This window comes from Scomber japonicus, chromosome 12 (assembly GCF_027409825.1).
Source record: "Scomber japonicus isolate fScoJap1 chromosome 12, fScoJap1.pri, whole genome shotgun sequence".
In the NCBI taxonomy this organism is placed as follows: domain Eukaryota; kingdom Metazoa; phylum Chordata; class Actinopteri; order Scombriformes; family Scombridae; genus Scomber; species Scomber japonicus.
In genome coordinates, this window is record NC_070589.1 from 32,903,755 (window position 1) to 32,917,790 (window position 14,036).

The window sequence follows — 14,036 nt, forward strand, 5'->3', positions numbered from 1 at the left end:
TCAGAAGTCATTTGAGGGACAGTCAGTTATTTAGTCTCTGTCATTGTTGCTGAGAGCTCTTTGCTGAGGTGTTTCTGTGCTGCACAGAGATCAGCTGTCAATCAAGTTTGATGGACAACTTTAACATCTTCTCATCTGTTGTTATGTTATGTAAATATTTGAGTTTCTTTATGTGATGCTCTTTCTTGCTTGTGTGTTTCAGCAGAGAGGCTATCACTGCTCATGATGATTTTCTTCATATATAGAAACACAAACTTGCTTTTCTCAACATGGAAACTGAAACTTTGTGCTCTTGTTTCTTTTCCATCTCATCGGTCTTAACAGAGAAAAATCAGACCTTCCTTTATCAAACATATTTTGCTCTCATGACTTTGTGAATCAGTAAAGAAATGTATTGTTGCATTTACATTCATAGTTATACATGTTGTCCAATGTCACATATAAATCAGGTGTTATTAAGTGTTATAAAACAATAATAATCATGATACTAATCAATAAGTAGATCATTTATTAAGTTCTTGTACATAGCTGACATTCTGTGATTGATTGTGTGGTTGAAATGAATCTGAACATGAAATCATTGAACAAGAGTCATTTAACAGACTTTACTGATTGGATGTGTGAACAAACTGAAGCTTTACACAATAAATAAAGTTTAATCATTCAATATTTTCTTCTGTCTTCATTTCAGGATCTCATTCAAAGAGCAAAGTTCATGTTTGTCAGTCAGTCTCTGAACTTTCGGCTTTAATCATTAAAACAGCTTCATCACAGAGAAATGAGCAGAGCTTTCTATCACTTGTTGCTTTTAACTAACTCAGATTTTATTTGTACATTCAGTCAATAAAGAGGATTTCTAACACAGGCCTAAAAAAACTGGAAAAATAGTTTTAAACATTAAATTTGGTCAAGTTTGGATGTGAAGATGTTTTGTTCAGTCATGATGAAGGTAAAACAACAGCATGTTATTGTCAATTTCAGGTAATTACTTTTATATTTACATTAATTTTCAGTATTTATCTTCTGTTAACTCACATTTAAAACAGTTTTTAGTGTTTCTGACAGCTGTGATTGATTTATTGAACCATCACAGTTAAAGTTTCTCCACCTTTTCTAGTACAGATGTAATTTACTATCATTTTATCATAATGTGAACACACACATATGAAAAACTACATTCAGTCTAATCAGAATAAACATCAGAAGAAGAAGTTGAAATGTTTATTCTAGTTTTAAACCATTAATAGTTTATAATAAATATTTGATAAAGATTCATGTTGCTTCTAAGTTTTCTTAGTTGTCACTCAAACTCAGTCTTAAAGAAAACTATAATATTCAACATTAACAACAGCAAATGAAACATATTTAAACTCTATCAGGCCCAGTCATGAAATTATTAAATTATAAACTGAATAAAATCCTTCTTTTCATCTGGTTTCAAGTAGAGAGGTTTACTATCTTATCACTATCTTTACTTTATGGCACCATTTCCAAAAACAAGCTAAGATAACCACCGTCTTCTGGAGTGAAGGAACATGTGACTTTAGACTTTAGACACACACCCACACACACACACACACACACACACACACACACACACACACACACACACACACACACACACACACACACACACACACACACACACACACACACACACACACACACACACATTGGCTTTGGCTCCAAACATGAGATTTTATGACAGTGACTCTGCAAGAATAGAAATAGTAATTCATGATTTATCCACACAACGGTAGAGCGCTTCATGACTTCAAAGTGCCATAAATGACACAAATCTGTTGTCCACAAATCAGCAAAATGACGTCATTATCAAACTAATCACCTGCTCAATATATAAGATATTAACAAGTCATATCTATTGGGATTTATATGAGCCTGAGTGTTTACATCATTATCTAGTGATGTCATCTATGAGGGGGAAAACCTCAGCTTTAGTTACGACACCAAATGTTTTTATTGGGTGGCCACATTTGGCCCATGAGCCAATGTTTGGCTACCACTGCCTAAGACTGCATGTTGGGTTTGAGTCTCAAAATGAACAGCTGATGAACTGTAATATATCCTAGAATTGCTGCTGTAAAATATATTAATATAAGAAGAGAATAGTTTTATTTTCTGGTGTTTTATTCAGATTTTTAGTCCTGTTTCAACTTTGATTTGAATCTTATTTAGACTCTTTCCTTTACGTCTGCTGCATTGACCCGCTTTCTCTTCATGGATCAATAAAGTTCATTTTATGGTATCTTATGGTAGATCTGACTGAGTATCAGCCGTGCTGTGAGTGCTGTGTGTGTATGTCGGGCTACGTGTCGTCTGTTCTGTGTTGTAAAGGCGTGTTGGGACGGATCAGATGAGCTGAACCTGTTTCCTCAGATGCCGGACTGTCAGGAGGTTCAGGGCTTGGATGGCTGCCTTTTAATGAAAGCTGACTAAAGTAGTTTTCTGACTGTGTTTTTATCTGTGAACCTGAATCTGTTACAGCTACAGGAAGTTTCTGTGAAGCTTTATGTGAATGACAAGATGAACAAATGTCTTTAAACCAAAATCAACCAGCTCTGCAGCAACAGACTGTTTTATAGGCTGATATTTATTCTGATGTCACTGTGATTAATGGAATAAATACTTTTGTCATCCTGCAATGATCATGAACAATGGAGAAGTGCTGAGTTGGAAATATATTCCACTGTTAAGCATTAAAATAAATAAATGAATATAAAAATGTGTATAGCACCATTCACAACAAATGTTACAAAAAGTTTCACGTAGCATATAAATACAAGAAAATAAAAGTCAAAATGAGAAGCAACAAGAAATAACATCACTCAGAGACCAAGTACACAGTTATAAAATGACTAAATGAAACAAATATATAATTGCAGGCAAATATATAAAAATATAATGTCTCATTTACAGTAACACTGCAGAAAGATGCTGTAAAAACTATAATTAAACCATCATCCAGTAATCAAAGTTTCTGCTTAACTGCTTTATGGGGACAAAACAATAAATGTAGTGGTGACACATAAAATATACAGTAACATTTCTAATAAGGGTTCATAACACATATTTAAGTAAATCACAGTTAATGCATGATGATTTAATGCAGGATGTTCCATGAATTCCTGTTGTTCACCATTAACAAATGATCAAGTAACTATAATTATATATACATACCACTGCAGACAATAGATTCATTAATGTTAATTCTTTAGATCACTCTCAAACTCCCAACATTACTTTGCCACCAGAAAGCAGGTGAGCAGTGTTTTTAAATAAGATATGAGCTTCATTGTATAAAAAGGGTTAAACACTCAGTATCTCTCTCAGACCGCTCCTCTTCCTGGAATGAATCAACGCTTGATAACTCCTCCCTCTTCTTCCTGCTCTCAAACACAACACGCTCTGATTGGTCCACATATTTCCTTGTTCCCTCCCCTTCAGATCTACAGTTTGAAGATGGGTGTAACCAACATGTGGTGAGCTGCCAGCCTACATTTACTGAAGCAGCACATGCTGTTTAGATCAGAGCTCAAACTAGTATCACTTCTCAGAAAGTGAAACTCAGACAGTCATTGTTACTGAGAGGTGAAATGGCGCAGCAAGGAGCTCAGCTGGACGGAGCTAAATTCTGCTGTTCCATCTGTTTGGATCTACTGAAGGATCCGGTGACTATTCCCTGTGGACACAGCTACTGCATGAGCTGTATTAACAACTTCTGGGATGAAGAGGATAAGAAGGAAATCTACAGCTGTCCTCAGTGCAGACAGACCTTCACACCGAGGCCTGTCCTGGTAAAAAACACTATGTTTGCTGCTTTATTGGAGGAGCTGAAGAAGACTGGACTCCAAGCTGCTCCTGCTGATCACTGCTATGCTGGACCTGAAGATGTGGCCTGTGATGTCTGCACTGGGAGGAAGCTGAAAGCCTTCAAGTCCTGTCTTCAGTGTCTGGTCTCTTACTGTGAGAAACACCTCCAGCCTCATTACACTGTTGGTCAATTTAAAAAACACAAGCTGGTGGACCCCTCGGAGAAGCTCCAGGAGAACATCTGCTCTCGTCATGATGAGGTGATGAAGATGTTCTGCCGTACTGATCAGCAGATTATCTGTTATCTCTGCTCTGTGGATGAACATAAAGGTCATGACACAGTCACAGCTGCAGCAGAAATAACTGAGAGGCAGAGAGAGCTCGAGGTGAGTCGACTAAACATCCAGCAGAAAATCCAGGACAGAGAGAAAGATGTGAAGCTGCTTCAACAGGAGGTGGAGGCCGTCAGTCGCTCTGCTGATAAAGCAGTGGAGGACAGTGAGAAGATCTTCACTCAGCTGATCCGTCTCCTCCAGAAAAGAAGCTCTGATGTGAAGCAGCAGATCAGATCCCAGCAGGAAACTGAAGTGAATCGAGTCAAAGAGCTTCAGGAGAAGCTGCAGCAGGAGATCACTGAGCTGAAGAGGAAAGACGCTGAACTGAAACAGCTCTCACACACAGAGGATCACAACCAGTTTCTACACAACTACCCCTCAGTGTCACAACTCAGTGACCCTGCAGACTCATCCGGCATTGATATGCGTCTTCTGAGATACTTTGAGGATGTGACAGCAGCTGTGTCAGAGCTCAGAGATAAACTACAGGACATCCTGAAGGAGGAATGGACAAACATCTCACTGGCAGTGACTGAAGTGGACGTTTTACTGTCAGAATCAAAATCAGAGCCCAAGACCAGAGCTGGATTCTTGAGATATTCACGTGAAATCACTCTGGATCCAAACACAGCACACACACAGCTGTTATTATCTGATGGGAACAGAAAAGCAGAAGTAACAGGTCACCAACAGTCTTATTCTAGTCATCCCGAGAGATTCACTGGATGGCAGCAGGTCCTGAGTAGAGAGAGTCTGACTGGACGTTGTTACTGGGAGGTGGAGAGGAGCGGGACAGGAGTTCGTGTAGCAGTCGCATACAAGAATATCAGCAGAACAGGAGGCTCAAATGAATATATATTTGGATGCAATGACAAATCTTGGGCTTTACATTATAACAGTAACAGTTATGAATTCTGGTTCAACAACATTAAAACTCTCGTCTCAGGTCCTCGTTCCTCCAGAGTCGGAGTGTACCTGGATCACAGAGCAGGTATTCTGTCCTTCTACAGCTTCTCTGAAACCATGACTCTCCTCCACAGAGTCCAGACCACATTCACTCACCCTCTCTATGCTGGAGTTTCGCTTTGTTATCAATATGGAGACACAGCTGAGTTGTGTAAAGTGAAATAGTCAGAAGTCATTTGAGGGACAGTCAGTTATTTAGTCTCTGTCATTGTTGCTGAGAGCTCTTTGCTGAGGTGTTTCTGTGCTGCACAGAGATCAGCTGTCAATCAAGTTTGATGGACAACTTTAACATCTTCTCATCTGTTGTTATGTTATGTAAACATTTGAGTTTCTTTATGTGATGCTCTTTCTTGCTTGTGTGTTTCAGCAGAGAGGCTATCACTGCTCATGATGATTTTCTTCATATATAGAAACACAAACTTGCTTTTCTCAACATGGAAACTGAAACTTTGTGCTCTTGTTTCTTTTCCATCTCATCGGTCTTAACAGAGAAAAATCAGACCTTCCTTTATCAAACATATTTTGCTCTCATGACTTTGTGAATCAGTAAAGAAATGTATTGTTGCATTTACATTCATAGTTATGCATGTTGTCCAATGTCACATATAAATCAGGTGTTATTAAGTGTTATAAAACAATAATAATCATGATACTAATCAATAAGTAGATCATTTATTAAGTTGTTGTACATAGCTGACATTCTGTGATTGATTGTGTGGTTGAAATGAATCTGAACATGAAATCATTGAACAAGAGTCATTTAACAGACTTTACTGATTGGATGTGTGAACAAACTGAAGCTTTACACAATAAATAAAGTTTAATAATTCAATATTTTCTTCTGTCTTCATTTCAGGATCTCATTCAAAGTGCAAAGTTCATGTTTGTCAGTCAGTCTCTGAACTTTCTAGTTAATCATTAAAACAGCTTCATCACAGAGAAATGAGCAGAGCTTTCTATCACTTGTTGCTTTTAACTAACTCAGATTTTATTTGTACATTCAGTCAATAAAGAGGATTTCTAACACAGGCCTGAAAAAAACTGGAAAAATAGTTTTAAACATTAAATTTGGTCAAGTTTGGATGTGAAGATGTTTTGTTCAGTCATGATGAAGGTAAAACAACAGCATGTTATTGTCAATTTCAGGTAATTACTTTTATATTTACATTAATTTTCAGTATTTATCTTCTTTTAACTCACATTTGAAACAATTTTTAGTGTTTCTGACAGCTGTGATTGATTTATTGAACCATCACAGTTAAAGTTTCTCCACCTTTTCTAGTACAGATGTAATTTACTATCATTTTATCATAATGTGAACACACACATATGAAAAACTACATTCAGTCTAATCAGAATAAACATCAGAAGAAGTTGAAATGTTTATTCTAGTTTTAAACCATTAATAGTTTATAATAAATATTTGATAAAGATTCATGTTGCTTCTAAGTTTTCTTAGTTGTCACTCAAACTCAGTCTTAAAGAAAACTATAATATTTAACATTAACAACAGCAAATGAAACATATTTAAACTCTATCAGGCCCAGTCATGAAATTATTAAATTATAAAGTGAATAAAATCCTTCTTTTCATCTGGTTTCAAGTAGAGAGGTTTACTATCTTATCACTATCTTTACTTTATGGCACCATTTCCAAAAACAAGCTAAGATAACCACCGTCTTCTGGAGTGAAGGAACATGTGACTTTAGACTTTAGACACACACACACACACACTCACACACTCACACACACACACACACACACACACACACACACACACTCATTGGTTTTGGCTCCAAACATGAGATTTTATGACAGTGACTCTGCAACAATAGAAATAGTAATTCATGATTTATCCACACAACGGTAGAGCGCTTCATGACTTCAAAGTGCCATAAATGACACAAATCTGTTGTCCACAAATCAGCAAAATGACGTCATTATCAAACTTATCATCTGCTCAATATATAAGATATTAACAAGTCATATCTATTGTGATTTATATGAGCCTGAGTGTTTACATCATTATCTAGTGATGTCATCTATGAGGGGGGAAAACCTCAGCTTTAGTTACGACACCAAATATCTTTATTGGGCGGCCACATTTAGCCCATGAACCACTGTTTGGCTACGACTGCCTAAAACTGCATGTTGGGTTTGAGTCTCAACATGAACATCTGATGAACTGTAATATATCCTAGAATTGCTGCTGTAAAAGATATTAATATAAGTAGAGAATAGTTTTATTTTCTGGTGTTTTATTCAGATTTTTAGTCCTGTTTCAACTTTGATTTGAATCTTATTTAGACTCTTTCCTTCACGTCTGCTGCATTGACCCGCTTTCTCTTCATGGATCAATAAAGTTCATTTTATGGTATCTTATGGTAGATCTGACTGAGTATCAGCCGTGCTGTGAGTGCTGTGTTTTTATGTCGGGCTACGTGTGGTCTGATCTGTGTTGTAAAGGCGTGTTGGGACGGATCAGACGAGCTGAACCTGTTTCCTCAGATGCCGGACTGTCAGGAGATTCAGGGCTTGGATGGCTGCCTTTTAATGAAAGCTGACTAAAGTAGTTTTCTGACTGTGTTTTTATCTGTGAACCTGAATTTGTTACAGCTACAGGAAGTTTCTGTGAAGCTTTATGTGAATGACAAAAAATGACTAAATGAAACAAATATATAATTGCAGGCAAATATATAAAAATATAATGTCTCATTTACAGCAACACTGTAGAAAGATGCTGTAAAAAAATAACTAAACCATCATCCAGTAATCAAAGTTTCTGCTTAACTGCTTTATGGGGACAAAACAATAAATGTAGTGGTGACACATAAAATATACAGTAACATTTCTAATAAGGGTTCATAACACATATTTAAGTAAATCACAGTTAATGCATGATGATTTAATGCAGGATGTTCCATGAATTCCTGTTGTTCACCATTAACAAATGATCAAGTAACTATAGATTATATATACATATCACTGTAGACAATAGATTCGTTAATGTTAATTCTTTAGATCACTCTCAAACTCCCAACATTACTTTGCCACCAGAAAGCAGGTGAGCAGTGTTTTTAAATAAGATATGAGCTTCATTGTATAAAAAGGGTTAAACACTCAGTATCTCTCTCAGACCGCTCCTCTTCCTGGAATGAATCAATGCTTGATAACTCCTCCCTCTTCTTCCTGCTCTCAAACACAACAAGCTCTGATTGGTCCACGTATTTCCTTGTTCCCTCCCCTTCAGATCTACAGTTTGAAGATGGGTGTAACCAACATGTGGTGAGCTGCCAGCCTACATTTACTGAAGCAGCAACATGCTGTTTAGATCAGAGCTCAAACTAGTTTCACTTCTCAGAAAGTGAAACTCAGACAGTCATTGTTACTGAGAGGTGAAATGGCGCAGCAAGGAGCTCAGCTGGACGGAGCTAAATTCTGCTGTTCCATCTGTTTGGATCTACTGAAGGATCCGGTGACTATTCCCTGTGGACACAGCTACTGCATGAGCTGTATTGACAACTTCTGGGATGAAGAGGATAAGAAGGAAATCTACAGCTGTCCTCAGTGCAGACAGACCTTCACACCGAGACCTGTCCTGGTAAAAAGTACCATGTTAGCAGATATAGTGGAGGAGCTGAAGAAGACTGGACTCCAAGCTGCTGCTGCTGATCTCTGCTATGCTGGACCTGAAGATGTGGCCTGTGATGTCTGCACTGGGAGGAAGCTGAAAGCCTTCAAGTCCTGTCTGGTGTGTCTGGTCTCTTACTGTGAGAATCACCTCCAGCCTCATTATGAATCAACAAAATTTAAGAAACACAAGCTGGTGGAGCCCTCGGAGACGCTCCAGGAGAACATCTGCTCTCGTCATGATGAGGTGATGAAGATGTTCTGTTGTACTGATCAGCAGATTATCTGTTATCTCTGCTCTGTGGATGAACATAAAGGCCACAACACAGTCTCAGCTGCAGCAGAAAGGACTGAGAGGCAGAGAGAGCTTGAGGTGAGTCGACTAAACATCCAGCAGAGAATCCAGGACAGAGAGAAAGATGTGAAGCTGCTTCAACAGGAGGTGGAGGCCGTCAGTCGCTCTGCTGATAAAGCAGTGGAGGACAGTGAGAAGATCTTCACTCAGATGATCCGTCTCCTCCAGAAAAGAAGCTCTGATGTGAAGCAGCAGATCAGATCCCAGCAGGAAACTGAAGTGAGTGGAGTCAAAGAGCTTCAGGAGAAGCTGCAGCAGGAGATCACTGAGCTGAAGAGGAAAGACGCTGAACTGAAGCAGCTCTCACACACAGAGGATCACAACCAGTTTCTACACAACTACCCCTCAGTGTCTCAACTCAGTGAACCTACAGACTCATCCAGCATCAATATCCGTCCTCTGAGATACTTTGAGGATGTGACAGCAGCTGTGTCAGAGCTCAGAGATAAACTACAGGACATCCTGAAGGAGGAATGGACAAACATCTCACTGACAGTGACTGAAGTGGACGTTTTACTGTCAGGACCAGAACCCAAGACCAGAGCTGGATTCTTAAGATATTCACATGAAATCACTCTGGATCCAAACACAGCACACACATATCTGTTATTATCTGATGGGAACAGAAAAGCAACATACATGAATCAACAACAGTATTATTCTAGTCATCCAGACAGATTCACTGGATGGCAGCAGGTCCTGAGTAGAGAGAGTCTGACTGGACGTTGTTACTGGGAGGTGGAGTGGAGCGGGTACGGAGTTCGTGTAGCAGTCGCATACAAGAATATCAGCAGAGCAGGAAACCCAAATGAATATGGATTTGGACACAATGACAAATCTTGGGCTTTATATTATTCCAATAACAAATATGAATTCCGGTTCAACAACATCTCAACTCCCGTCTCAGGTCCTCGTTCCTCCAGAGTCGGAGTGTACCTGGATCACAGAGCAGGTATTCTGTCCTTCTACAGCGTCTCTGAAACCATGACTCTCCTCCACAGAGTCCAGACCACATTCACTCAGCCTCTCTATGCTGGAGTTTCGCTATGTTATGCTATTGGAGACACAGCTGAGTTGTGTAAAGTGAAATAGTCAGAAGTCATTTGAGGGACAGTCAGTTATTTAGTCTCTGTCATTGTTGCTGAGAGCTCTTTGCTGAGGTGTTTCTGTGCTGCACAGAGATCAGCTGTCAATCAAGTTTGATGGACAACTTTAACATCTTCTCATCTGTTGTTATGTGATGTAAATATTTGAGTTTCTTTATGTGATGCTCTTTCTTGCTTGTGTGTTTCAGCAGAGAGGCTATCACTGCTCATGATGATTTTCTTCATATATAGAAACACAAACTTGCTTTTCTCAACATGGAAACTGAAACTTTGTGCTCTTGTTTCTTTTCCATCTCATCGGTCTTAACAGAGAAAAATCAGACCTTCCTTTATCAAACATATTTTTCTCTCATGACTTTGTGAATCAGTAAAGAAATGTATTGTTGCATTTACATTCATAGTTATGCATGTTGTCCAATGTCACATATAAATCAGGTGTTATTAAGTGTTATAAAACAATAATAATCATGATACTAATCAATAAGTAGATCATTTATTAAGTTCTTGTACATAGCTGACATTCTGTGATTGATTGTGTGGTTGAAATGAATCTGAACATGAAATCATTGAACAAGAGTCATTTAACAGACTTTACTGATTGGATGTGTGAACAAACTGAAGCTTTACACAATAAATAAAGTTTAATCATTCAATATTTTCTTCTGTCTTCATTTCAGGATCTCATTCAAAGTGCAAAGTTCATGTTTGTCAATCAGTCTCTGAACTTTCTGGTTAATCATTAAAACAGCTTCATCACAGAGAAATGAGCAGAGCTTTCTATCACGTGTTGCTTTTAACTAACTCAGATTTTATTTGTACATTCAGTCAATAAAGAGGATTTCTAACACAGGCCTAAAAAAACTGGAAAAATAGTTTTAAACATTAAATTTGGTCAAGTTTGGATGTGAAGATGTTTTGTTCAGTCATGATGAAGGTAAAACAACAGCATGTTATTGTCAATTTCAGGTAATTAGGGCCCGAGCGCTGACCAGCGCGAAGCCCTATTGTATCTGTCAAGATTATTAGGGCCCGAGCGCTGACCAGCGCGAAGCCCTATTGTTTTTGCCATGATTATTATTATTATTATTTTTTTTTTTCTCTCCCGACGACGGCCTTTTTGCCCCCCTGAACGTGCCCCGAAACTCACCAAAGTCTGCACGCAAGCCAGACCCGGCGAAAATTTCGATATTTTATGGTTTGCACAAATGGGCGTGCCAAAATGGCTCTCTAGCGCCCCCTACAAAATCAATAAAAGCGAGCCCCTCGTGACAGATTGACATAGAGAAACGAAACTTGGTACACATGTTCAACATGTCAAGACGCACCAAAAAGTCTCTTGGACACATACCCTAACACCAACAGGAAGTCGGCCATTTTGAATCAAAATATTGATTTTAATGCAAATTGTGGCATCATATTTGAACGCACTACTCCTACAGTTTTCTTCCCATCCACTTCAAATTCACACAGAGTCATCTTGAGACATTGGAGATGACAAGTTATCAAAAGCTTTTTCCCCCGTCATTCCTGGTTGCCGTGGTGACGCGGCGAATTTCGATCCTTCGCCATGAAAATTCAAACCCTCATAACTTGACTTCACATGGTCTGAGCTTTACCAAATTTCACATGCTTGTTCAGGGTCCTAGTCTGAACACATGTACAGTCTCATATTTAGTAACAGTCATAGCGCCACCTACTGGCAACAGGAAGTCACTTGCTTCATTCTTTCACTAATTACTCCCATAATCTTCATCCCATCCACTTCAAATTCACACAGGATCATCTTGAGACATTGGAGATGACAAGTTATCAAAAGCTTTTTCCCTCGTCATTCCTGGTTGCCGTGGTGACGCGACGAATTTCGATCCTTCGCCATGAAAATTCAAACCCTCATAACTTGACTCCACATGGTCTGAGCTTCTCCGAATTTCAGATGCTTGTTCAGTGTCCCACTCTGAACAAATGTACAGTCTCATATTTTGTGACAGTCATAGCGCCCCCTACTGGCAACAGGAAGTCACTTGCTTCATTCTTTAACTAATTACTCCCATAATCTTAAGTATTTCCACCTGAAATCGACTCAGCTGAGACATAAGACCTTGGTGATGCTACATTCTGCAACTCGTGACCCATCATCAAATACTGTTGCCATGACAACGCATTCAACGCCATGAAATACGATTACACTTTTCAGGGGCAAAGGATGCCTCCACGGTAACGAAACTCAACACACACGTCTGGAGTGTGGTCATTTAACATCCTATATACTTCAATGGGATGGCCGTGACTAAATGGCTCAATAGCGCCCCCTTGAATATTTCAAAATTGAACCTCAGACTTCCCCATTGACATAGAAGAATGAAATTCGGTAGGTTTATGTATCATCTCCAGACGCACAAAAACGCCATTTGGACCCATACCCTAAGACCAACAGGAAGTCGGCCATCTTGGGAAAAATTCTCAATTTTGGTGAGTGTTTTGGTCATTTCCAGGCCTCATATTTGAACGCACTAGTCCTAGAGATTTCATCCCATCCACTTCAAATTCACACAGAGTCATCTTGAGACATTGGAGATGACAAGTTATCAAAAGCTTTTTTATGACTTCTTCCTGTTGGGCGTGGCTGTGCAAACAATTTCGATGCTTCGCCATAAAGCAGGAAGTCCTTATAACTCCTACAGACATTGTCCCGTCTACACCAAATTGATCACACATGTAGAGGGTCCCGCCCTGAACACATCTATGCATCAATACTGTGTCAAATACACAGCGCCACCTACTGGACACAGGCAGTCAGCCTCACATGACAAACATTATCCTATTTACATGAAATTTATAGGATGTGTTCTCCACATCACACACTGCAACATGACATATAATTGGTGGGTGATCTCTAGCGCCACCTAGTGGACACATGCAATGTAACTTAGCCCCATCACACAACATTCATTACAAGCCCGGGTGCCAAGACGTCTACGTACCCGTTGTGTCTGCATGTGACTGCAGCACGCACCGGCATGCGCGTACAAGGCGGTGCATGGGGGCGCGAGGGCCCGTTCATCACTGCTTGCAGTTTTAATTAGGGCCCGAGCGCTGACCAGCGCGAAGCCCTATTGTATCTGTCAAGATTATTTTTCTTTTTCTTGCACAACGACGGCCTTTTTGCCCCCCTAAACGTGCTCGAAAAGTCACCAAAGTTTGCACGCAAGCCAGGCCCGGCGAAAATTTTGATATTTTATGGTTTGCAGAAATGGGCGTGGCAAAATGGCTCAATAGCGCCCCCTATTGAATATAAAAATGTGAGAGATTGACGTACATGAACGAAATTTGGTATATATATGTATCATGTCCAGACGCACAAAAAAGTCAGTGGGGCCCATGACGTCACTCCAACAGGAAGTCGGCCATTTTGAAAAATATGTGCGATTTTGGCGTTTTCCACTCCTCGTACTTTAACCAACTAGTCCTAGAGTTTTCATCCCATCCACTTCAAATTCACACAGAGTCATCTTGAGATATTGGGGATGAAAAGTTATCAAAAGCTTTTTCGCCCATGACTCCTGGTTGCCGTGGTGACGTGGCGAATTTCGATGCTTCGCCATGAAATTTCAAACCCTCATAACTTGACTCCACATGGTCTGAGCTTTTCCAAATTTAATATGCTTGTTCAGCGTCCTGGTCTGAACACATGTACAGTCTCATATTTAGTGACAGTCATAGCGCCACCTACTGGCAACAGGAAGTCACTTGCGTCATTTGTTCATTAATTACTCCCATAATCTTAAGTATTTCCACCTGAAATTGACTCAGCTG

At 39.4% G+C, this 14,036-nt stretch overlaps 1 protein-coding gene across 1 annotated transcript; it reads left to right on the forward strand.

Annotated features, from left to right (window-relative positions):
- Positions 1–3,545: 3,545 nt before the first annotated feature.
- LOC128369788 (E3 ubiquitin/ISG15 ligase TRIM25-like) lies at positions 3,546–10,209 on the forward strand. The gene is made up of 2 exons (XM_053330865.1): positions 3,546–4,817; positions 8,494–10,209. The coding sequence occupies exons 1-2, from the start codon at positions 3,615–3,617 to the stop codon at positions 10,207–10,209; spliced, it is 2,919 nt and encodes a 972-aa protein (XP_053186840.1). The 5' UTR covers positions 3,546–3,614.
- The last annotated feature ends 3,827 nt before the right edge of the window (positions 10,210–14,036 follow it).

Excerpts from the sequence above, each read along its gene's own strand:
- LOC128369788 (XM_053330865.1), top strand. The coding sequence starts at position 3,615 with ATGGCGCAGCAAGGAGCTCAGCTGGACGGAGCTAAATTCTGCTGTTCC. Across the intron at positions 4,818-8,493 it reads CACACACACAGCTGTTATTA|AAAGTGAAACTCAGACAGTC; the intron begins TCTGATGGGAAC and ends TTCACTTCTCAG.